Here is a 26925-nt window from a genome sequence, read left to right on the forward strand (position 1 = left end):
GGCTAAGGGCTGTATCAGCGTTGCGTCGTGCCTAAGAACATCCCTTAGCCGTGGTATATTGGCAGTATACCACACCCCTTTGGGACTTATTGCTTAATCATAAAGAGGGTATAAAATGCTTTTTATTTCTACTTTCATGATTTATGAACTGAGAAGCTCATATGGTCAGATGTCTGAGTTGGCTTCTTTAAATCTGCCTAATTTGTGGTAATGATGGCTTGAGTTTAGCTTGAGTAAACACCTACCTACTGTAAAAGCTGTGCACCAGTCTAGTGTCCTGTCATTTTTCTATGAAATTATTATCCTAACTAATGAGTCATCACAAGAGTATGAACTCTAAAGCACACAGCATGAATGGCATATTATCACCCAGGTTACATAATCCATACAACCACTCCTTCCAAACACATAGTAGTATGTCCTGTATATATTAGCCCGTGTTTCTGAGCTGGAAACACTTATCTCCCTCACTAGCTTTAAGCACCAGCTGTCAGAGCAGCTCACAGATCACTGTACCTGTACATAGCCCATCTATAATTTAGCCTAAACAACTACCTCTTCCCCTACTGTATTTATTTATTTTGCTCCTTTGCACCCCATTATTTCTATTTCTACATTGCACTTTCTTCCACTACAAATCTACCATTCCAGTGTTTTACTTGCTATATTGTATTTACTTTGCCACCATGGCCTTTTTTCTCACCTCATTTGCTCACATTGTATATAGACTTATTTTTCCTTCTGTATTATTGACTGTATGTTTGTTTTACTCCATGTGTAACTCTGTGTTGTTGTATGTGTCGAACTGCTTTGCTTTATCTTGGCCAGGTCGCAATTGTAAATGAGAACTTGTTCTCAACTTGCCTACCTGGTTAAATAAAGATTAAATAAATAAAATAAAAAGTGTTTCTGGGCAATGACAAACCCAACATTCATACAATATAAATACTTTCAGGAAGGTGCACTTCCTTGCAGGCAGGAAGTGCAATACAGGATGTTGCTTCATCCTATTTTTATATCATTTTTTTGTACTTGTCCATTATGTCTCTCATCCACCCAATAACCACTGGTGTGATTTTGTTATTATAATGGCATTGTTATAATCTAGAATCTTTTTTCTGTAACAGATGGCTGCGTTGCAGAGTCCATTCTATGGGGACAAGATGAACCTCCTCTCTCTGTGCCAAAAGATTGAGCAGTGTGACTACCCTCCACTCCCACCTGACCACTACTCTGAGAAGGTAAGAACAGGTCAGAGTAGAACCTCCAAGAACTCATTTGGAAGCTGCATTAAGTTGATTTTCACACTGTCATTTTCATTGAAAGAAAGTCTAAGAAGTGGTAGATCTGTTCTATGTGTGCTAATTTTATGCTTCTCGGTATTAAGTTACGTTTTTGCATCTTTTACTTTGGGTTTTGTACACCAGCTTCAAACAGCTGAAAATACAATGAAAAAATGCAGTGGAACTGGCTTTGAGGTCCAGAGTTGAGTTGAAAGGCTGTACACTATACTTGCTTGTTTTGTCACAAACTGAAATGAGGCAAACCAGTAGAATTTTAGCAACCAGGAAATGGCGGAGCGATTTCTGCAGTGCATCTTTAGGTGATTTTCACACAATTCAGACAACGCCACGACATTAGGTGATTTGCATTCCATTAGGGGTCATCAATGAAGATGTTAGCCTATGGCTTCATTATGCTGCTTCAATGTGCTACTCAGCATTATCCAACTGGGAAAGTGGGGGGGTAGAGAGAAAAAGGCCTCAGTCTGAGCCACTCTTTTCAGTCATTGGCAGTTTAAGAGAGCACAGTGTCAGAGACTGAATAGCTACAGCACTACACCACTGGCACAGTATGACAGAAGAGGAGCAAGACTGACAGCACTTTAAATGAGGCCAGACAAAGCCTTGTACACCATCACTCTACCAGATTAGCCTTCCACACATAGCACTTTCTGCCCTTCACCACCATGCCTCTCCATCTCGCCCTTTCTCATTCTCTCTCTCATTCGCTCTGGTGTAGCCCCAATCTGTCTGCCTGCATGTCTCTCTGCTGCTCCATCTCTCGCTCTTTTGTCCCATTCTCTCTCCTCATCTTGTTCTCTGAGTGCAGCCCTTGTCTATTTTCCTCCCTATCTTTTTGTTCCTTCTCTTTTTCCCTCTCTCTTCTGGTGCTGCACCTGTCTCCCCTTTTCCGTGTCTCTCCATCTCTCTCTCTCGTCTTGCTCCCTCTCCCCGGTCTTGTTTTTTGCTGAGCGAAGTGACAGCTCGGTGTTAGCTGCTTTGGCGATTTAAAGGTCAGGACTCCAACAGCTCATGTCGCCACTCAAATCAGAGCTCTGGAAATGGGGTTTAATGATAGGCGCAGGACACGCTGTGTCACTGAGGTGTTTCTCCCCCCCAATCGCCTTTGATTGGCATTAGAGGCCCTCTGTCTGTCGAAACTGACAAAACAACAAGGCACAGACCAACTACAACTTTCTGTAGGCATTACTCATGCTTTAGGCTCTTCCTGCAGCTGACAAAAGAAGTCGTTGTTCGCCAATTCGCCGCAGCTTCTGCACATGGTTTTAAAATGCCAAAATGTCTTGTGATGAAATGTTAGAAGTCAAAGAGATCTGATCCATCCTTGTGTGGTTCAGTTACAGTTTAACTTTCTCTGTGCTCTGGAGTCCCTTGGTTAGGAAGTTCTGATCTTATAAATGACAGCTGCTTCACCCTTAGCTAGGGGCAGACTCTCCCAATGTATTGTATGTTCATGGATGTGGAAATGCATTGAACTTAGCTTTAACAATTACACTTCTTATGTAGTAGTTTTGAAAGTTCTCTTCGGTCTGTGATGTTTCTCATATGTTCGTGTTAGAATATTCTTAATGGGCAGTTATGTTTCGTACAATAAATAATAAACTGAATGCTTCTTGTGTCATCCACAGTTGCGAGACCTGGTCAGCATGTGCATCAAGCCCGACCCGGGCCAGCGCCCTGACATCGTGTTTGTTCTGCAGATCGCCAAACAGATGCAGCTGTGGACCTCCAGCACCTGATCCCCCCCCTCAGTCCTCCGTGTGGACCCCCATCCTGACTGAACCACAGACCACCAGACCCACTGCCAACCTGCCTGGCTTGGTCTCACTTGGACCAGGTTGTTTAGCTCGCGTCTCAGAAATCGAGGAACTGATGAAACGATCGAGACTTTGGCATAACTGGACTGACTTTCTTTATCTTCAAATGAGGACTTAGACTTAATGCCGCGTTCAGGTCGCGTCGGAAACTCGGGACCTCTGAGTTAATTGTGTAGAACTTCCTCTAGGGTTGATTCTGATACCTCCCAAGTGGGGAAATTCGGGATCCGACTCTTCCGCCTAGGTTAGCGAGTCGCAAATTTCCGACATTATGTGAACGCGGTTTAAGTCCAGTTGTTTTTGTCCTCAATGACCTGGGGAGTCGCTTCGACGGTGGTCGTGGGGATTTCTGTTTTTAGACGGTGTTGCGGTGATTCCAGCGGAAGGTGACAGCATCTTGTCTGGCCTCTTCGCTAACAGGAGAGAGCTCTGTTTCACAATGTCACAGAGGGTTCTCTCATCAGCTAGGCAGGCCTTTTTTGACTAGGCAGGGGTTGCATTCCAAATAGATCCTGTCTTTTTCAGGTAAACCGTATGAATTGAAGGCCTAAATAGAAATCTCTTTCAGTGCTGTTTATTTTTCTGCCTTATACACATTTAACATTGTTTAGAATTATAATTTTTTTTTTTTTAAATGTTGCTTTAAATACCTCTGATCTGTATTTTGCATTCATTGTGTGTCGTTTGTGATCCTAAGGTATTCAGTTAAGTGGACTTTGTTTCATAATTAACCATAAGATGCAAAACATTTGAGTTAGCTTTAGGTCTTCCCAGGTCACACCTCGTGAGTTCTCTGCAACATGAGACGCTTGCTACAACCACCAAGCAACACTGGTTTGAAATGGACTTCAGGACTTGATGTCTCCCTTTTCAAGGACCTCAAATGGCTTAATATAGAACATTGTCAAGGCTTATGGCCTGAGCTTTGTAAAACTTTAGACTAGGTTTTTCAACAACAAAGTTATTTGCAGGAAACTGCCTGGGTGATGGGTGTTATGCTATTGCTTGACACCCGTGACATATTGTAATTGTGTGTATAATCATAAATGCAGTTGACTGTCCACTGATGACTTCGTTCAGAGAAGGGTTTTAATTTGAGATGTACTGTGAAATGATTTACATCATGTAGAAACAGCAAGAAGAACCTTTAGAAAATGGTTTTGCCTTGACAGCACTAAGCGGCAGATAGACGCTAGATAGTCAAAGTTTACTAGTTTAGAAGACTGCAAAAACCTCAGTACTAATATTTTAGCAATTCTACTATATGTGCTTGTAAAATATCTAGAGCTTTCAACGACTATTCTTTGTAATGATTTTTCACTCAAAAGTATTGTGTAGGCTATTATGGTTTTATTTAGTAATTGTACTTTCCTGTGGGGATTTGACATGATTTTCTGGAATCACGTTCAAGTGTTTCCCTTTTTGCATTTTGTAGTAGATAAAAGGTTTATAAAATATAAATTCTTATACTCTTACATTTGATCCAATTTCAATTCCTTTCTTACCCGAAGTGTGTTTGCGTTATAAGACAGTAAGTTGTGTTTAACAACCATCAATGAATAACACCCTACAATAAGTTGTTAAAATAAGGAATATTGTGCTATATATTGACTGGACAGCTGGCAAACAGAGACATCTGTCAATCCTGGAACAGCACTGACATTGGTTGACCTGTGATCTTTAGATACTGACCAAAGAGACATCCACATCGTTGTCTGTGACAAGGTGGTAGTTCACGCAGTGGGATCAATGAATTCACCAGCACACTAGTAAACATTCTGATCATTTATATTTCCTGGTTTAAAAAATATATATTATTCCCTAAAACAGACCGACTTGTTCCCTCTTCAAACTTCAATAATTATAACAATTCACGTGTTTGTCAAACTGCCAGCTAGCTAAGCAATTACATACCATTTGAGAGGACATCTTCACAAAACAGGAGACATTTAAGACTCAACGCAAACTTTATTTTAAACCATGGAAAAACATGCCATCTCCACTGAAGGAAGTAACAGGGAAAACAGAATGTTCCGTTGAGACTTCAAGAGGTATCCATAGTCTGAACCGTCTCCTCCACCACCTCCAGATCCAATTTGATCACGGACTTCGTCAGGACTCCGGTTGTTCCTTGCTTGTACTTGTAATTACCGGTTCTGATTGGAAAAATAAAGGAATTAGCTTCTAATTAAAAAATATATATAGACATATTATTCAATACAGCATAAACTGGTCTGATGAGCCTCTGGGAGCTAGTTCTTGGATGTAAAACACAAAAATGGCTTCCATGAGTCACGTGACTCTGGAGAATGCATTTTTTTCTAGCACTGCGCCACGGCGCTTTTTGGGGTTTACGACAAAAAACAAACGTGCAACTTAGTTCTATGAAATTAAACAAGCAGCCGAGGGCAAGAGAAGCAAACTTGCTGGGTTAAGTGGGTTAGTAGTCAAACAAGAGTATTCAGGTGGGTGAGGCAAAATGCTATGGTTAAAGTCTAGTGCACTCCACACAGAACCAGGTATGTATTACTCACAGGTGGGGCAAGGCTTCATACTCATACACACATCTTCAAACAGAACAGGCCAAAGGGATGGGTCATTTGCCGTGCCATTACAGATGATTCATTACCAACAATGCAACTCAACAATACATTCTTAACAAATGAAAAAGGACACATGACTAGAACTCATTCAGAAATTGGATGATTAATAACAATGCACTGCTGTGGGGGGAAAAAACATTCTCTGTCATGGGTGAATAAGGGTTTGGAAAGGAATAATACTCAAACCATGCAAAAGGTTCTTGCACTCAAAACATGCACAAATTTATGCCATTTGTTAATGTGCTTGTATTGACGAGGCAATCCAGATTGAGTGAGACCAATAACATTGATGGGACATGGTGACAAATGAAGGGACATTATGAAGACAAGTAATTTATCAAAATGTGGGGACTATTGAGGGGAGATTGTGGGGACTGTTGGTGGGTAGGTGGCCTTACCTGACACCTTTCTTGTTGGCCATGTCATGAGGCCTCAAGTAGTCCACCCTGCCCTTGGTGATGACACACAGGTCAATATTGCTGCCGGAGCCAAGGTCGTTGAAGATGCCAGCCGCGATGGCATCCCGAACAAGCCGCTTGGCATCTTCCTCCTGAGGAGAGGAAAAACAACAATCATTATTGTAAACATGACCAATATCATCTCTTCATCTACTGAGTGAATTAATCCAATGCTTATTCCACTACTGCTCAAGATGGCGGGATAGAGCAGCCCTAAATACAAACCTTCTGCACAAGTCTGTCACATGGTTGTGTCTGGATCAGGCTATAGCTGTGGCTTATGAAAGAAGACAACTCAACCTGAGCAAGAAGTAGTGAGTGGGGATACCCACCTATCTACAAACACCATGGGAAAAGCAAGGGCTCCCTCTATTGACCATCATCGCTAAGAGCAGTAGCGCCTTCCTGAAGTACTGTAGAGCTAAATGCTCATTTTCAAGCGTCCCCCCATCCTCTCCAGGCCATGTGATAAATGCATCTGTCACATCACGCAAGATAAATGGTCCTCCTCAGCCAGAGCGTTTTAACACAATGGCTAACGGAGGAGACATGCTCCCAGGTGAGCTCTACCAGACTCCACAGTGGAGGCCATCGCCACCTCAGAGCTCTTCACCTGATATCTGGGACGAAGAGCGCTTCATAATTCACCTTGGCGTTTAATGGGGGTGTGAGGAGTTTAGAGATGCATTCTGACAAAAAAAATGAAAAATAAATCAAATGAAAGAGTAAATGCGGCGTGTCAGACTCATGGCCTTTCCTCTGTAGTCTGAGTGGTAAAGTTCAGCCCTGCTACAGGAGCATTTAAGACCAGCACAGTCCCTCTGTTTTGACTATGATAAGGTACCTGATGTTGCAAGACGGGACACATACTGTGCACGTACTAAGTTTAAAGACATCTGCTAAATAAGCATATTTAGCTTACTTGGTGACCACGTATCAAACTCCACTAGTGTATTGTGCTGTCCACAAGAACACCATGGTTACGATCCCACTCACAGAATTACAATTTCCACAGTTGTTCAATATCTCTTAGTTTCATCGTTGTTTTTACCCCCACTGGATTTAATAAGGTTACCTTGGTTTTAAGTATAACCCTGCAGAGAGAAATGACTACAGTAATTAAACAAGATGCCAAAATGTCTTCCTACCATTCCTACATCCTAAACAGGCAAAACGTTCCCGGTAGGGATGCATCTAATATCCACTAGCTTCAACTGCCACCGGCAACACTTTGCCCACAGCTTGTGTCTCATCTAACATGGAAGAGATTGGTTTAGGTTTGCAGACAGCCGAGGGGTCTAAAGTACTTTGTTCTATTATGGAACAGACCCTTTTATTAAGGTAATATCAACAGAGACAAAGCAGAACACATCTGACTGGATGACAAGAGATGAGTGGCGCACACACCCCTAGCTGTGTGGAAACCTGAGCAGTCTAATTCTCTTTCGCAAAACACACACACACGATGTTAAGAAATATCCTCCAAGTTTGTCCTAATCCCCAGTGTGTGACACCACCAGCACAGTGCTGAGGTTAGCAGGGGCTGGGTCATGGTTCTCTGACCAGCAGTGGGCTGGGTGGCCTACTGGGACGTCATTACACGGACACCAGCAGACACCTGGTGTTTTTAAACGGCACCACTCAGAGTAACACAAAACCCTCACAGTCCATGGTCGCTGGAGGAACCACACTAAAGCGGGGGTGTGAGGTACTGGTGTGGGTGAGGAAGAGACTGCTATGTTTCTACAAAGTGTCCGTGTGTCCACGGTTTCATCAATTATTCAGCCGAGTCTGGCAGCTGCTGTGGGGCTGAGACACCCTAGTTCCTAAAATATGATTTATGATACAGGAGAGACAAAGACCAGGGGACGCAGTAGCTTTCAGAAATTAGCATTTTCAAAATGCAGTCCATCAAAAAAGCTGTGTCTTAAATCATTTCACCTTCGTTTTATATTGAAAGGTCGTTTATTGTTGTTGCTTCAAGTGGAGTGATCAGGGCCGTGCAACTAGTTTTCCATCACAAAATACATTTATGCAAAAACATTTAGCAGGAAAAAAAAAATAGCATTGTTTTCATTAGATGACAACAGAAGTGGAACGCTATTTGGCTGGCAGCCACACAGTAAATCAGCTTACTATGAAAGTGCAAGTTATTTTTTGCAAAGATGATGCACGGCCATCAGATATTACGTTTACCATAGAAAGTAGCCAGCTACTTTTGCATGAAGTTAATATTGCTTTACCTTGCTAAAACTACCTGAGAAAAGTAACCATCGCGTCCTTCCCCTCTGCCATTGGTCAAAGCACTGTCTGCTTTTGATTGGTCTGAAGACGAGCAAAGATTTCAGTGTGAAAAACACAGTAGCGTTGCAGTTCTTGACACAAACCGGTGCGCCTAGCACCTACTACCATACCCCGTTCAAAGGCACTTAAATATTTTGTCTTGCATGTTTCACTTATCTCAAGAGTTAAAAATCCTTCTTTAACTGGTCCCCTCCCCTTCTTCTACAATGATTGAAATGGATTTAACAGGTGACCAATAAGGGATAATAGCTGAGTCTCATGGAAAGAGCAGGTGTTCCTAATGTCTTGTACACTCCCTGTATATTATCATTTCAGAGTGTGAATGTGTGATATGGGGTTAGATACATACTTATTTTGACATTCTAAAGAAAACCTTTTATAAACAATGGCAACAGTGCCATGTTGATCTGAGCCTTAGTGTCCGACTTTTGGCTGTCACAGATGCACCTCCAACTTCACGACTTCGTCCAGTCAGTTGCTTTAGCGTCACCACTCAAACCCGCAGAATATCTGTAGTGTTGCTCGTGGCAACGTCATCACGCTGAGTTCACCTTTAAATGATAAACTAAATCTCAATAGGACCAGAAAACTACAACATAACCATGTTTTTTTGTTCGATTTGGAGTCAGAGTTTCAGTTTTTCAAACTGGTTTATTTTGTTTCAGTTCACTAAATAGTTTTTTCATGATTAGTTTTAGTTCACTATAATAACATTGATATCGACATTGCCATATACCCATGACATCATTCAACATGGCTGCCAGCTCTGGGTTGGACTTAAAATATCATGGACCCTGACACGAATATGAAATGGTCCATCTAGCTAAGTCAAATCAAGCATGTTTATTATGTACCATATAGGAGACAATCCAAAAGATCCTACGTGTAAACTGAAAAGCTAAGTTTGAGAGACCCATCTCAAGTAAGACTCGAGTGAAATAAAAATGCACACTAAAGTGTGTAAACGCACACTTGAGACACATGTATTCCCCTGCAATCAGTGTGTGAACAACACAACTGCTGCCTCCTGCCCCACATTATAATACAGCCTCCCCACGGCACCAACACACACCATTTCAATATTTCATAACCATATTAAATATGCCACAGAAGACAGTGTTCAACATCTGTCGTCTTCAGGGTATTGGCGACTCCCGGGAGCGGGGGGCAGGCTTGATCTCTAATTGGGCCACGTGCCAAATAAAAGCAGCAGTTTACTACACCGCTTTCCCATGGAGACCCCTTTACCAGAGACCCCTTTACATATTGGTACGCAGCCGGTACCCCCCCCCCCCCCTGTCATATTCCATTTGTAATAACTAGAAATCGTGTTGGGTGTTGGGTGTGGAGATGCAGGAAGTGGAGGTTGAGTGACAAGGGGAGGAAAATGACAAGGCGTGTTCCAGCTGTCTGTTCTGGTTTAGAGCCATTTCAACTTGCTGCTAATGAGGATATAAAAGGAGGTCTTGGGGTGGGGGGGGGGTCAAGAAAACAGCAGAATAAAAAAATATCTGCAATTCAGTCAGATGCTCTATACTGTTCATCATCAAAAATCTGGTTTAGCGACAAGTCAATAATACACTGCCATTGTCACCTAGCGTTTCTCAAACACACAACGGAGCCCCTTCTGGCACAGTTAGGAGAGTTAACGGAGAAGCATGTTGGAGCAGGTCCCCAGCTTAGCCCGTAACATCACACACCACTCACTTTTAAGATCACTAGGCTCAGTAAGAGATTTACAACAAAACACAGTTCATGACATCTCATGTCGAGGATAAATAAGCAGGGTTAGTGTTTATTCTCCAGGAGAGAAAGAGCGAGTAGAGAAATATATATAAAAACACTGGAGAAGTATATAGGCCTAGAAGAGCTGACACTTTCACGCTGTCTCATAAACCCTCCTCAGTCCCACAGAGCAGCAGAGGGGCACTTCATAAATCAGACAGACTGGTGGAGTGTCACTCTGGCTATGGGTCATCCATCTTACTGGGCCCAGGGCCTGTACTCTACTTCTCTCTGGGGGGCCAGAGGAGGTGGCTTGAACAGAACCAGGCCGTGACAGGAAGGAACAGCACCTCAATCCCAGCCTGCTACGCAGGAAATGTTAAGACAAGGGTTGAAGATGAAGTGCGCGATTGCGACAAGGTTTGAAGATGAAGAGCGCGATTGCTACAAGGGTTGAAGATGCGAAGGAGTACACTAGGGCACACATCACATGCAGAGTTTTGAAAATGTATTCACCCCCTTGGCGTTCTTCCTATTTTTTGTTGCATTACAACCTGTAATTTAAAATGATTATTTGGATTTCATGTAATGGACATACAAAAAAATTGTCCAAATTGGTGAAGCAATTTTTTTAAATAAAAAATAAAAACTTGTTTCAAAAAATTATAAAATGGAAAAGTGGTGCGTGCATACGTATTCACCCCCTTGCTATGAAACCCCTAAATAAGATCTGGTGCAACCAACTACCTTCAGGAGTCACATTATTAATGAAATAAAGTCCACCTGTGTGCAATCTAAGTCTCACATGATCTCAGTATATACACACACACACAGACACACACAGTGGGGGAATAAAGTATTTGATCCCCTGCTGATTTTGTACATTTGCCCACTTACAAAGAAATGATCAGTCTATAATTTTAAATAGTAGGTTTATTTGAACAGTGAGACAGAATAACAAAAAAAATCCAGAAAAACGCATGTCAAAAATGTTACAAATTGATTTGCATTTTAATGAGGGAAATAAGTATTTGACCCCTCAGCAAAACATGACTTAGTACTTGGTGGCAAAACCCTTGCTGGCAATCACAGAGGTCAGACGTTTCTTGTAGTTGGCCACCAGGTTTGCACACATCTCAGGAGGGATTTTGTCCCACTCCTCTTTGCAGATCTTCTCCAAGTCATTCAGCTCCCTCCACAGATTTTCTATGGGATTAAGGTCTGGAGACTGGCTAGGCCACTCCAGGACCTTAATGTGCTTCTTCTTGAGCCACTCCTTTGTTGCCTTGGCCGTGTGTTTTGGGTCATTGTCATGCTGGAATATCCATCCACGACCCATTTTCAATGCCCTGGCTGAGGGATGGAGGTTCTCAACGAAGATTTGACGGTACATGGCCCCGTCCATCGTCCCTTTGATGCGGTGAAGTTGTCCTGTCCCCTTAGCAGAAAAACACCCCCAAAGCATAATGTCTCCACCTCCATGTTTGACGGTGGAGATGGTGTTCTTGGGGTCATAGGCAGCATTCCTCCTCCTCCAAACACGGCGAGTTGAGTTGATGCCAAAGAGCTCCATTTTGGTCTCATCTGACCCCAACACTTTCACCCAGTTGTCCTCTGAATCATTCAATGTTCATTGGCAAACTTCAGACGGGCATGTATATGTATTTTTGAGCAGGGGGACCTTGCGGGTGCTACAGGATTTCAGTCCTTCACGGCGTAGTGTGTTACCAATTGTTTTCTTGGTGACTAATGGTCCCAGCTGCCTTGAGATCATTGACAAGATCCTCCCGTGTAGTTCTGGGCTGATTCCTCACCGTTCTCATGATCATTGCAACTCCACGAGGTGAGATCTTGCATGGAGCCCCAGGCCGAGGGATATTGACAGTTCTTTTGTTTCTTCCATTTGCGAATAAATCGCACCAAATGTTGTCACCTTCTCACCAAGCTCCTTGGCGATGGTCTTGTAGCCCATTCCAGCCTTGTGTAGGTCTACAATCTTGTCCCTGACATCCTTGGAGAGCTCTTTGGTCTTGGCCATGGTGGAGAGTTTGGAATCTGATTGATTGATTGGTTCTGTGGACAGGTGTCTTTTTTACAGGTAACAAGCGGCGGTTAGGAGCACTCCGTTTAAGAGTGTGCTCCTAATCTCAGCTAGTTACATGTATAAAAGACAACTGGGAGCCAGAAATCTTTCTGATTGAGAGGGGGTCAAATACTTATTTCCCTCATTAAAATGCAAATCAATTTATAACATTTCTGACATGCATTTTTCTGGATTTTTTTGTCTCTCACTGTTCAAATAAACCTACCATTAAAATTATAGACTGATCCTTTCTTTGTCAGTGGGCGAACGTACAAAATCAGCGGGGGATCAAATACTTTCCCCCCCCACTGTACACACACACACACGTTTTGAAAGGCCCCAGAGTCCGCAACACCACTAAGCAAGGGGCACCACCAAGCAAGTGGCACCATGAAGACCAAGGAGCTCTCCAAACAGGTCAGGGACAAAGTTGTGGAGAAGTACAGATCAGGGTTCGGTTATAAAAAAATATCCAAAGCTTTGAACATCCCACGGAGCACCATTTAAATCCATTATTAAAAAAATGAAAAGAATATGGCACCACAACAAACCTGCCAAGAGAGGGCCGCCCACCAAAACCCACAGACCAGGCAAAGAGGGCATTAATCAGAGGCAACAAAGAGACCAAAGATAACCCTGAAGGAGCTGCAAAGCTCCCCAGCGGAGATTGGAGTATCTGTCCATAGGACCACTTTAAGTCGTACACTCCACAGAGGTGGGCTTTATGGAAGAGTGGCCAAAAAAAGCCATTGCTTAAAGAAAAAAAATAAGCAAACACATTTGGTGTTCACCAAAAGGCATGTGAGAGACTCCCCAAACATATGGAAGGTGGTACTCCGGTCAGATGAGACTAAAATTGAGCTTTTTGGCCAACAAGGAAAACGCTATGTCTGGCGCAAACCCAACACCTCTCATCACCCCGAGGACACCATCCCCACAGTGAAGCATGGTGGTGGCAGCATCATGCTGTTTTTCCCCATAGGCAGGGACTGGGAAACTGGTCAGATTTGAAGGAATGATGGATGGCGCTAAATACCGGGAAATTCTTGAGGGAAACCTGTTTCAGTCTTCCAGAGAGAATCTGTGGTATGACTTAGATTGCTGTACACCAGCAGGAACCCATTCAACTTGAAGGCGCTGGAGCAGTTTTGCCTTGAAGAATGTGCAAAAATCCCAGTGGCTAGATGTGCCAAGTTTATAGAGACATACCCCAAAAGACTTGCAGCTGTAATTGCTGCAGAAGGTGGCTCTACGAAGTATTGACTTGGGGGGGGGGTGAATAGTTATGCACACTCAAGTTCTGTTTTTTTGTCATATTTCATGTTTGTTTCACCCCAAATAATATTTAGCATCTTCAAAGTTGTGTAAATCAAATGATACAAACCCCCGAAAAATCTATTTTAATTCCAGGTTGTAAGCCAACAAAATAGACAAAATGCCAAGGGGGGTGAATACTTTCACAAGGCACTGCAGATGGCCACTGCCCCAATGATAGGCAGTCCATGACCCCAATCTCCACCCTTAATGAGAAACACCTGAACCCTTCAATAAGAACACTACCACAAAAGCCTCCATATAAACACTAGCACAAAACCCCGTTAATGCCTTTAATTCAGTAGAAGTCGCTCTGTGACAGGCGTCTCCGGGGAATTTGCTACAGTATGTGCCAAGAGCAACAACCACAGCAGCCTTCCGCCGTCTTCAAATGGATGTTGATTACCAGCATGTTCACTCCATTGAAACGTTGTAGGTTGATGCGCCTGAAAGCCCTGCTTCAATGAAACGACAGAGACAAAAGGTTACAAAAAACAAAAAAGGGGGGGACAACTCCACTTCTCCCTATCCTTGTCCTCTCACCCCCAATTACTGTTTTTCTATTATTTCTGGTTCCCTCCATTATCCTGGCGCAAATTCTGCTGCTCATTTGCAAGTGGATTGGTGCTGTGGGGTGGCCCTGGGACAGGTAGCTAGCCAACACCCGTTGAGGGAGTAGAGACCCCCGGGATGTCTGCTGCTCTGCTCTCTCCGGCCACACACACACGAAGCCAGGTTCTGAGTGTATGAGAGTCTCCATTACTCAGGTTGCCATAAAATACAGCAGCATTCCGATAACTGTGCGGACACGCACGCCACCCTCCCCCTGCAACCCAACTGAAGATGTGCAAATAGCAAAAACGACTGTGGCATATTTCTGCTTCCTTGTTCAGCAAAGCCTTTGATGGCACTTAAAAAGAAGATAAAATGCATCAGTTCCTCTTTGGGTGAATCGGTGATGGAGAGGCAAAAATAGAGCCAGGATTTATATTAACACCAGTGTGGGAGGGAGGATAAAATATATTGTGTTTAGGGATGTGTTGGCATGACACTATGTAGGGCTGGCACGGTAATTGTATAGTCATGAAAATAACCCTCATAACTAGGGTGAACACATGTATCACATAAACAACTGTCATACAAAAGTCTATGGCCATCACAGCACTGTGTATGTAGCATGATTATTTGTGTGTGCGTGTGTGTCTTGATCAGTTTAATGGAAGTCCACTGAGAGGAGAACTGTGGCCCCATCTCCAACCATTAACACCCAGGGCCTGGCAATGACCGAGCCATACAGCCAAACTGTACCATCTTGGGAGGGAAAGTTAAATGCTGGAGTCCAACAGGACAAAGTGGCTTAGATGTATATGCTCATAACATGACTATCCATACCGTTGACCCAGGGCGTCGCCAAATCCAGAGAAGCTTCACAATGAGGTAAAGCAGGTGTATATTCTCTGCTGTCATAAGCATAGTCGACTTGTTTCAAATTGCGGGTTTGTTTAGACTATTGTGGTTTAAAATAGGTGGTGTATGGCCATGTATTCCTCCATCTTGATACATGAAGATGATGCGTGTGGCGGATATAGAAAATGGCAGATGGGCCAGGTCCAACTCACCTCCATGTCTTGCTTATAGCGATCCTCAAATACAGCCATGGCAGCCAGAGAGCCAGAACCTGGGAAAGAACAGAGAAACACAAAAACTGCATGGTTAATGACTGTTAGAGTGACCAGAATTAAACCATCCAAACAAAAAAATGACCAGTGACCGAGACAAGACTAAGGGTCAACTTACTAAGACATGGGCCGAATGGTTTACGACAGTCCCAGTGGAAAGTAAAATGTTGAGGACAATACAAAGTTTGAAAAACACCACTTTCAAAAATGCTTACAAAGGTCCCTCCTGGTAACCATGACTGAATGTCTGGTTCAGGTTTCAGCCGACTGTTCATTTCCAACGCCCACTTCTTAAAGAAACACTATGTAACGACGCGCCTGGAGTCCATTTTCTAAAGCGCCTCAGGCGGGGCGGGCAATTAGCCCGATGAAGAAAGTGCTTATCTGTGACAAAAGCAAAAAGCAGGAAGTTGAAGAATCCCTTTGTTTTGGTGGAGACTGGCCATTAGGACTTCTCTACAGCTGTGTCTCTCTTACAACAGAAGAGTCATTTTTCCCATACCTTCTCCCCCCTCTCCTTAACCCCACAGCATCCATCATGCCATCTTCCTCTCCGTGTGCGGCCGCTGTCTGGTGTTTTATAGCCAGGTTGCCAGGGGAGTCATTAAGGAGTTGCACTGGCTGAGTTTCATTGTGATTTGCCAGTACAGTAGAAGGTGAAGAGGAGAGGAAAAGGCCTGGAGACCATCTAAATGGTTCGATAGAGGTAAATAGGTTGACTTAAAAGCAGAACAAAAATGCGTGAAAGCATGGCTGTTGGGCCAAAGCCTCACCCAAGGTTTATCTAAAGTCTACACTCAAACATTAAAGTTTTTTATGTGAGCCATAGCATTCTGGTCTCTAGCTATCCTGTCGAGTTTGCTATGGCACACCGGTTTGTAACAGAAAACACTAATTACAGTTTCTTATTGGACAAGTACCGAAGGCACCTCCCTGTAACACTCCGGATCAGAGTTTCCTTCCACGTCGTGCCTAGTGAACATAGCTCTGGTTACCCGGGCTCATCAGTCACCGGGCTCTACTGGTTACCCTGGCTCATCAGTCACTGGGCTCTACTGGTTACCCGGGCTCATCAGTCACTGGGCTCTACTGGTTACCCGGGCTCATCAGTCACTGGGCTCTACTGGTTACCCGGGCTCATCAGTCACTGGGCTCTACTGGTTACCCGGGCTCATCAGTCACTGGGCTCTACTGGTTACCCGGGCTCATCAGTCACTGGGCTCTACTGGTTACCCGGGCTCATCAGTCACTGGGCTCTACTGGTTACCCGGGCTCATCAGTCACTGGGCTCTACTGGTTACCCGGGCTCATCAGTCACTGGGCTCTACTGGTTACCCGGGCTCATCAGTCACTGGGCTCTACTGGTTACCCGGGCTCATCAGTCACTGGGCTCTACTGGTTACCCGGGCTCATCAGTCACTGGGCTCTACTGGTTACCCTGGCTCATCAGTCACTGGGCTCTACTGGTTACCCTGGCTCATCAGTCACTGGGCTCTACTGGTTACCCTGGCTCATCAGTCACTGGGCTCTACTGGTTACCCTGGCTCATCAGTCACTGGGCTCTACTGGTTACCCTGGCTCATCAGTCACTGGGCTCTACTGGTTACCCTGGCTCATCAGTCACTGGGCTCTACTGGTTACCCGGGCTCATCAGTCACTGGGCTCTACTGGTTACCCTGGCTCATCAGTCACTGGGCTCTACTGGTTACCCTGGCTCATCAGTCACTGGGCTCTACTGGTTACCCTGGCTCATCAGTCACTGGGCTCTACTGGTTACCCGGGCTCATCAGTCACTGGGCTCTACTGGTTACCCTGGCTCATCAGTCACTGGGCTCTGTTCTGGTATGGTGAGACTTCCACTACATGCACAATATTCAATTGACATTGGTGTCGGGGGGGGAATGTGAGGAGGCCATTGATCATTTCTCATGCATGTTTCACTCTCTAGAAGGGGCAGACATGAGCTCCTGGTGGGACTCCCTAATATGAGGCCTCGGCTCGCTGACATGCCACATACTGATACATGAATATGAATGAGCCGGGCCGGAGAGAGGGAACGAGACAAAAATATTGTAGAGGGAGAGAAGGTGGAAAAGGGGAGGGGTTGGTATAAATGAGGGAGAAAAACAGAGGGGTTAAGAGGTTGATATTTATTGTATATAGAGTAGGAAGGGACAAAAGAACAAAAAACATTTTTAAAAAGCTATTGATTAAACGAAAAAAAACTGTAAAATAATAAGGAGTGGGAGAAAAAAAAAAAAACTCGTATGTAGCTAGTCCCCCCGTTTTCTTACATTTTCATGGAAAGTCTGAGAAAGCAGACAATCTTGCAGCGTTGGCTAGAAAGGTGTAGTGGAAGAACCCCCATAGGTTCTTTGTCAGCACAACAGCCTTTCAAGTGACGGCCTCGCTCCTCCTGAGTAAACGCCGGGGAAAGCGTTTCTCGGAGAGAGGCAGGAAGTGTGTGTGTAACCTCTTCCTTTCCCCCAATCCTCACATGCCTCCTTTTATTAGTGACTGGATTTAAAACAGGCTTCTATTATTCATGTGGCTGAATATTCAGCCAAATTGCCCTCCGCTTCCACGTAGCTCAGTAGAGAAATACCAGAGTCGAATATGAAGGAGATAAACTTGTTTAAAAATGACCACAAACGAACAAACCAGTTCGTACATGAAGCAACATTCTCCCAAACGAGTAAAGAAAAAGCTATTTGTAGTAGGCTTGGGCGGTATATACTGTATATAAATAGACACCAGATGGTTTTTCAATACCGTCAAACCTATTTCTTTGACGTTTTTCTATACATTTTAATATTTGTAGCTACTTTTAAGTAGATATCTGCAGTCAACTTGTGCAATATGTTAGGAGATAAAGCAGATCGCGTTCTTCATTTCACCGGTCACATTATTTTACATGATGAAGCTTACCATAGTTCCCCAGAACAGTCATGTGTTTGTAAATAGCACAATGGGAGAAAGCAGGAGCAGGTGAGTCCAGCTGTGTATTGACAGGGGTCGCATTTTATATTGAAAGTCTGTTGTTTTTTTGTTTCAGTAGAGTGATCAGGGACGTGCAACTAGTTTTCCTTCACGGAAAAAACATTAGTACAACACATTAGGCAGAAAATAGCTTCATTTATCAGATGACAACAGAAGTGCAATGCTATTTGGCTGGCAGCCACATAAGTAAGCTAAATGAGCTTAATGAAAAAGCAAAGTATTTTCCGCGAAAACTATGCATGGCCATCATATTTCAGTTTATAATAGAAAGTAGCCAGTATTTCTTAAAGTTAATCTTGCATTTTAGAGGAAAAAAAATACAAATAGGCTGGCTACACCGAGAAATGTGCCAGAGAAAAGTTGGTACACATCAGTCAGAGCACTGTCTGCTGATAGAATGCCCGTTCGTGAATTCTCATCCGAGTGAAGAAGTGCAAAAGAAACAAAATTAGTCTGACAACGAGCACAAATTACAATAAGAAGCATTTTAGATCTGCCTTTACAAAACGCAGGAAGATAACCTACATGACCTAAAGTATGTGGACACCTGGTCATCGAACATCTCATTCCAAAATCATGGGCATTAATATGGAATTGGTCCTCCCTTTTCTGCTGCAACTGCTTCCACTGTTCTGGGAAGGCTTTCCACTAGATATTGGAACATCGCTGCGGGGACTTGCTTCCACAAGAGCATTAGTAAGGTTGGGCACTGACATTGGGCGATTAGGCCTGGCTCGCAGTCGCCGTTCCAATTCATCCCAAAGGTGTCTGATGGGGTTGAGGTCAGGGCTCTGCGAAGGCCAGGCAAGTTCTTCCACACCGATCTCAACAAACCATGTCTGTATGGACCTTGCTTTGTGCACGGGGGCATTATCATGCTGAAACAGGAAAGGGCCTTCCCCAAACTGCTGCCACAAAGTTGGAAGCACAGAATCGTCTAGAATGTCATTGTATGCTGTAGCGTTAAGATTTCCTTCACAGGAACTAAGGGGCCTAGCCAGAAATATGATAAACAACCTCAGACCGTTATACCTCCCACACAAAACTTTGGTACTACGCATTCAGGCAGATAGTGTTCTCCTGGCATCCGCCAAACCCAGATTCGTCTGTCGGACTCCAAGATGGTGACGTGTGATTCATCACTCCAGAGAACGTGTTTCCACTCCTCCACAGTCCAATGGCGACGAGCTTTACACCACTCCAGCCGATGCTTGGTATTGAGCATGGTGATCTTAGGCTTGTGTGCGGCTGCTCGGCCATGGAAACCCATTTCATGAAGCTCCAGAACTAACAGTTATTGTGCTGACGTTGCTTCCAGAGGCAGTTTGGAACTCAGTAGTGAGTGTTGCAACAGAGTACAGACGATTTTTACGTACTACACACTTCAGTACTCGGCGGTCCCCTTCTATGAGCTTGGGTGGCTTACCACTTCAAGGCTGAGCAGTTGTTGCTCCTAGACTTCTCCACTTCACAATAACAGCACTTAAAAAGTTGACCGGGGCAGCTTTAGCAGGGCAGAAATTTTACAAACTGACTTGTGTTTCTCTTATGCGTTTTATCTTTTTTCCCCTGCATGTAAATGTAAGAATTCCGCATTAACTAGCAAGTTAACTAAGTAACTAAGTAAGTGGCTGAATTAATAAGGTGACGGGGCATCATATTGTGTTGGCTTTCTGCCGTGTTTGAGAAGTCAAAGCCTTTTGGATGAGTTCTGTACAGCTGCCACCTTTTGATTTCCTTGCGTTTTTTCTCCTCTCCAATCTCAGCCAGTCTGCTCCTCCCACATCTTCTCCGAACAGAGCAGACAGGCCCATTGCCCTGGCAACTCCAGACTCCACACAAACAGTGTGAGCACATGCTGCTCCAGAGCCAGTACTCTTTATTTGCACAAAGTGTCTCGTTCACCTTCACTTGTAAAATGTCCAAACTCACCAAAAATTACATTTGGTAGCACCTACCTATATATCTATAACGTTATGAGCTGGACTGCCTGTCTTTGCAATAATTCTCTCTCATTTGCGCTCGTTAGCTAGAAGCCGCCATGGAAATTCACTATTTTTTTTTTTTTTTTATGCATTCTGGTAATAGATGCCCAACGGGCTTTTTCACAGTTTTACTAAGCTGCTAATACAGTAAATCCCAGGATGAGATATGAAAATATGGATACTTCCCATCCCTAATTTGTAGACTAAGATAGACTTCTTTTGCTTATAGGCCACATTTCATAACATATTCAGGGAGGGAACCTTTGAAAGCAACAATTAACACTTGAAGTAGCCTAAACAATTAAAATTCTTGGGGCGGTTGTCTTACCCAGCATACATAATGAATATGAGGTTTAGCTGAGCTTTGGAGAAAAGATGCCGCCCACAGCAGAATTGAATAAGCATCAACCGGACGTGGGGATAGGGTTGGTGCGCCAGGTGTTTGGTGAAAGGGAGAGGGCTGTCCTCATATACATGCAATGGAATGAGTACAGAGGAGGGTCCCGTGGGAACTGACCAGGGCCCTTCATTTCAACCCACACAGCTGTTCTTAAAATTGAGCTCTGTCTGTATTTTGCAGAATGCCTCCTCGTCGACTTTTCCCCATTTTCATTCAACTGAAAGAGGTAAAGCTGAATGGAGCCAGAAAAGCTGGACCAGGGTAGACTGACGTGAGTAAGAAGTTTGTAGATGTGCGTGGATGGGATCCCTGCTTAGTCTTGCAATAGAAATTAGGTCTGTGCTAGTGGCGGTTTCGACAAATCTTCCTGGCCTACCAAACTCACATTTTCTCTCTAAAGTGACTTGACAATACACCCATCTGACAGGATGGAGCACATCTGTAGACTTGTAATGTGGTTTAACTGAGAATAACAGCATCAGGAAAAGCAGTTGAGTGCAAACAGCAGCAGCCTCTAGTGGCGCATGGCAGTATTAAAGACAGACAAAGCACAAAAAAGGGAAGTAGTGAGCTGGCAAACTCACCCATGGTGACGTAAGGAAGCTTGTCAGTGGAGCCGTGAGGGTAGATGCTGTAGAGATGGGGCCCGTTGCAGTCCACTCCACCCAGCACCAGGGCAGCGCCAATGTGACCCTGGTATCTGAGAACGCAACAATCAAACTATTCCTTCTATTCTATTGACTACTTTTCACAACAGACACCCAGCATTACTCTACATCAGGGCTGTCAAACTAATTCCATGGAGGGTCTAGTGTCTGCTGGTTTTTGTTTTTCCCTTTCAATTAAGATCTAGACAAACAGGTGAGGGGAGTCCCTTACTAATCAGTGACCATAATTCATCAATCAAGTACTAGGGAGGAGCAAAAATCCACAGACACTCAGGGGGGGTCAGGATAGGTGGCATACCTAAAGAGCATCTGCTTGAGCATGCGGTTGGCAGTGGCCACGCGGGGCAGCCGGCTCGTAGAGAGGGAGTGCAGCTCCAGGTTAGAGGAGATGATCTGGGTGGTCATCTCAGTGTCTGCTGCCGTGCCCGCTCCACAGCAACTGGATGGACAGGGAACAGAGTGGAGGTCAGGATTATGGAGTTGGCATACATTTATGAAACCACACTTGAAACAAACATTGATTTTAAATCACGTGATGCCTCTGATGTATACTAAAGTCTGAAATGGCAGGACATGTTCCAACCAGTGTTCACTGAAGCACTGCGATACACAATAGACATGTCATTCCCGTTAACTCCTGTTACACAGTAGTACACCACAACACTGTTAGGTCATTCACCCTTGGGCTGGCGGTATACCTTATTTAAGCAACAAGGCACGAGGGGGCATGGACATATGGCCAATATACCACAGCTAAGTGCTGCTCTTTTGCACGACGCATCACGGAGTGCTCGAACCACCCAGCTTATAATTGACTATATACACCGGTATTGATGCACGGACTGGTTTGGGTTTTTACTTTACCTTCTATAACAGTATTTTATTGTTTGGCTTGTTAAATGTGATACACATCTCCAACGCGTGTAATGTCCATTTTTACAGTTTACTACCATTTGTTACTGGAGTCATCTTTCTCCCTCTCCTCCTGCTGCATGTCGCTAACCACACCAAGCCCTGTCCCCGTCACTCAAGGAGAGAGCAGTTGCTCGACCAGAGTCAAGAGCACTTTCTTGCCGTTTACTCTGCATGATCAGAAGGACGCAACAAGATGTTGGTGACATGCTGCTTTCCACTGTCTGCTAGTTTGTCTTTTCATAGTAAATTGTGTTAGCCGCTAATGCTTACCGCTAGTTAGCTGGCTAGCTAAATGTACTAAGAGTCAGAGAAAACCTTGCAGGCTAATACAGCCTGGTACCAGTGCTGGGGTAGGCCTAGATAAGCATATTTGTGCAACAGTATCTTATCAGAGGAATAGGCGAAGTATGAGTATGTTAGCTAGCTAGCTACATGAGGTAAGAAAACATGTAATGTAACATCTAATTAGGGCCACCTGGAAACGCTGACCAACTCTTTGGTTCCTACCCTGTCAATAATTCCTCCCTGGCTTACTGTATTCATTTGTTGTCAAACAATGTATTCAAGGTGCTGCCCACAATATTACAACTATAGAATTAGAATTATTTTATTTCCATGATTCCAACAGTTAACTAGGCCTAGATGTTTGTACATATAATGCAGCCCTGCGTAGCAGTGTGTAAATTATAATAAAAGTGCAGAAAGTGATGAAAATGCAGACAATTAACTTTGTTTGGAGATGGATTGAAACAGTATAAAACTATCAGAGTGGAGAAAACCCCATTGAAATAACTTGTAATTTATCTGTTGCCACCCTGGGGTCTAAATGTGCTTTATGAACTACTCAAACCACATTTAGAACTATTATTATTATTCAAAAACATAAAATTAGAGGTCGACTGATTATGATTTTTCAACACCGATGCCGATTATTGGAGGCCCCAAAAAAAGCTGCTGCCGATTAAATCGGCCGATTTATTTATAATAATGACAATTACAACAATACTGAATGAACACTTATTTTAACTTAATATAATACATCAATAAAATCAATTTAGCCTAAAATAAATAATGAAACATGTTCAATTTGGTTTAAATAATGCAAAAACAAAGTGTTGGAGAAGAAAGTAAAAGTGAAATATGTGCCATGTAAAAAAGCTGACGTTTAAGTTCCTTGCTCAGAACATGAGAACATATGAAAGCTGGTGGTTCCTTTTAACATGAGTCTTCAATATTCCCAGGTAAGATGTTTTAGGTTGTAGTTATTATAGGAATTATAGGACTATTTCTCTCTATACGATTTGTATTTCATATACCTTTGACTATTGGATGTTCTTATAGGCACTTTAGTATTGCCAGTGTAACAGTATAGCTTCCGTCCCTCTCCTCGCTCCTACCTGGGCTCGAACCAGGAACACATCGACAACAGCCACCCTCGAAGCAGCGTTAACCATGTAGAGGAAGGGAAAAAACTACTCCAAGTCTCAGAGCGAGTGACATTTGAAACGCTATTGGCGCACACCCGGCTAACTAGCTAGCCATTTCACATCGGTTACACCAGCCTAATCTTGGGAGTTGATATGCTTGAAGTCATAAACAGCGCAATGCATTGCGAAGGGCTTCTGGTAAAACGCACGAAAGTGCTATTTTGAATGAATGCTTACGAGCCTGCTGCTGCCTACCACCGTTCAGTCAGACTGCTCTATCAAATCATAGACTTAATTATAACATAATAACACACAGAAATACGAGCCTTAGGTCATTAATATGGTCGAATCGGGAAACTATCATCTCGAAAACAAAACGTTATTCCTGTTACATTGCACAACCTTCAGTGTTATGTCATAATTACGTAAAATTCTGGCAAATTAGTTCGCAACGAGCCAGGCGGCCCAAACGGTTGCATATACCCTGACTGCATGCAATGAATGCAAAATGACAATTTCACCTGGTTAATATTGCCTGCTAACCTGGATTTCTTTTAGCTAAATATGCAGGTTTAAAAATATATACTTCTGTGTATTGATTTTAAGAAAGGCATTGATGTTTATGGTTAGGTACAGTCGTACAACGATTGTGCTTTTTTCACAAATGCGCTTTTGTTAAATCATCCCCCGTTTGGCAAAGTCGGCTGTCTTTGTTAGGAAGAAAGTCTTCACAGTTCGCAACGAGCCAGGCGGCCCAAACTGCTGCATATACCCTGACTCTGTTTGCAAGAGAAGTGACACATTTTCCCTAGTTAAAAGAAATTCATGTTAGCAGGCAATATTAACAAAATATACAGGTTTAAAAATATATACTTGTGTATTGATTTTAAGAAAGGCATTGATGTTTATGGTTGGAGCAATGTGTACCTAAGCGATTATATACAACGCAGGACAGGCTAGATAAACTAGTAATATCATCAACCATGTGTAGTTAACTAGTGATTATGATTGATTGTTTTTTTTATAAGATAAGTTTAATGCTAGCTAGCAACTTACCTTGACTTCTTACTGCATTCGCGTAACCTCGTGGAGTGCAATGTAAAGCAGGTGGTTAGAGCGTTGGACGAGTTAACCGTAAGGTTGCAAGATTGAATCCCTGAGCTGACAAATACATTTTGTGCCAGGATGTAAAACGGCTGTTTTGTAGATTTGTGAAGATATCAAAATACTTAAACTTACATGCAAAATACCTGCTGTTAACTTTAAAATGATTGGAATGAATTATCCAAAGAGAGTGTAAAGAAGATTTTTTTAAGTGTTAAGAGTGTTAAGAAGAAGATCTGTCATTCTGCCCCTGAACAAGGCAGTTATTGAAAATAAGAATGTGTTCTTAACTGACTTGCCTAGTTAAATAAAGGTCTAAAAAAAAAAATACATTTTTTTTTAATTGGCCAAATCGGCATCCAAAAATACCGATTTCCGATTGTTATGAAAACTTGAAATCGGCCTTAATTAATCGGCCATTCCGATTAATCGGTCGACCTCTACATAAAATATTATAAAATACCATCAATGATGTGAAAAATACCATATATTATATTTTAGCCATATCACCCAGTCCTAAATCACACAACTAATATTAAAACAGAAAAATAACATTGGACAAGGGGTCACTTACTAGATGTTTGGGGAGATGTAATGGATCTTGGAGCAATTCTTATCTGCCACAATCATGCCCTCTGTGGCCCTGGTGTCAGCACCAAGAACTAGCCCATCCTACAGGGAAAAATAAATAAAAACGAGTTCAATCAAGTAGTATAAATATCTATTTTTTAAAGAGTGATTGTAGCCATATTGCATGCATTTCTTGCTCAATGTTTGATAGCTCTCGTGTCAAAATGTGGAGTTTTATACATTAAATCAAACTTAACCACATACAGGATAAAGGAAGGAATGGTGGAATTATAGAGCGCTCAGTCTGAATTTAGGTTACTTCAGGAAAACACAGCAGCATGTATTATCATCAGTACATTTGTAGAGTGTCATCTTCACTATGGTAGAGGTGAAATAAATATGTAAACAAAGTTATCCTTACCTTAAAAACAACCCCACAGATTGTGGTGCCTGTTTTCCGGGCAGCGGGTATGTTGCATCCTAATTTGGTAACTTCAGCTTCCAAGACTGCATTCCTAAAACAACAGAAACATGGTCAGAAATTGTGCATGCTAGACAGTCATCGACACATGACTTCAGAACTACATGGGGCCTTGATGACTATGCATCTTGTCAAATTTAATACGAATGTGTTCAAATGGTAGGCCAATTCAAAATCAAATGTAGCTAATCCATAATATTCAACACCTATTGCACACAACAATCTTTGATAACGATCTGGCCAGGTAAATTGATAGGTATCAAACTAAAATCTGCTGTATCATCGGCGGGCAGCGATGCGGGTTGAGTGCAAGCCAAGCCAATGGGAAATGAGATGGATGTCAAACTTGACACCAAAAATGTGACAAGTCAATATGTATTTGAATTTAGAAATTCAACACGGTTGTGATTAAACAACTTGTAGTTAGCCAGCAAGTCGGTTAACCTCGCCAACTAACTACGGTATGCATCGTTTTCCGCTAGCCGGCTAATACTGGCTGGCTACTATTGGCTCTATAGCTAGGCTAGCTAATACTCAAACTGTAGCTAACTTTTACTCAGTTTTACTTCTGGGAGTTTGAAAAGTGAGTATTCATCACCACGTGTAAATTGTCGCTGCCTACGAAATAATTTTGTAAAATCCCCCCCATTCTTTCATTCATCACATAACTCAAGAAAAACAGCGTTGAGAAATGTCTGAGTCATTCGAGGAGGCCGTGAAAAGAACGGAGCGGCCCGACATCAAATAACTCAACACAGAGAATACATTTTTAAATAATTTCTAAATCTAAAAGTCACTAAACACGTGGACATGCGCCGCTCTTTTTGAAATCTCACTGAATCCTTACCTCTTGCAATTTTCGAAACTGAAACCTCCGAGCTGCGGCTGGCACACTGACAGAGTCGCCATTTTTCCTGTACTGAATTCCAGCTTCCGGGAAGCGTGGCTCACTAAAAGCGGTAACTTCTCCTTGGGTTACACAGATTGTCCTCCGGAATAACAGAAGGAAATTAATTTACGAAACATTATATGTCCTTGTGGCAAGTGGTTAAAATGTCTTCCTTACATATCTCCTCTTATTTTTAATA

The 26925-nt window shown here is 43.0% G+C and overlaps 2 protein-coding genes across 5 annotated transcripts in view; one reads left to right on the forward strand and one right to left on the reverse strand.

Moving 5' to 3' along the window:
• The window catches only part of nek6 (NIMA-related kinase 6), an 87752-nt gene extending 83156 nt beyond the window's left edge, over window positions 1-4596 (forward strand). For all 3 annotated transcript variants that reach the window (XM_045693385.1, XM_045693384.1, XM_045693386.1), the window contains 2 exons: window positions 1128-1241; window positions 2933-4596. In XM_045693385.1, the coding sequence (XP_045549341.1) occupies window positions 1128-1241; window positions 2933-3043 (225 nt within the window). In that variant the 3' untranslated portion in view covers window positions 3044-4596. The remainder of the gene's footprint in view (window positions 1-1127; window positions 1242-2932) is intronic.
• Window positions 4597-5069: 473 nt separating this feature from the next.
• Window positions 5070-26925, reverse strand: psmb7 (proteasome 20S subunit beta 7). 2 transcript variants are annotated; one of them, XM_014143540.2, is made up of 9 exons: window positions 26685-26925; window positions 25778-25871; window positions 25361-25458; window positions 21639-21779; window positions 21257-21372; window positions 15228-15286; window positions 6123-6274; window positions 5656-5688; window positions 5070-5277 (listed from the first exon to the last, which is right to left on the reverse strand). In XM_014143540.2, the coding sequence occupies exons 1-9, from the start codon at window positions 26744-26746 to the stop codon at window positions 5166-5168; spliced, it is 867 nt and encodes a 288-aa protein (XP_013999015.1). In that variant the 5' UTR covers window positions 26747-26925; the 3' UTR covers window positions 5070-5165. The 2 variants fall into 2 exon arrangements, with proteins under 2 accessions (XP_013999015.1, XP_013999022.1); XM_014143547.2 differs by lacking the exon at window positions 5656-5688.

Source organism: Salmo salar, chromosome ssa01 (genome assembly GCF_905237065.1).
Source record: "Salmo salar chromosome ssa01, Ssal_v3.1, whole genome shotgun sequence".
NCBI classification, from domain to species: domain Eukaryota; kingdom Metazoa; phylum Chordata; class Actinopteri; order Salmoniformes; family Salmonidae; genus Salmo; species Salmo salar.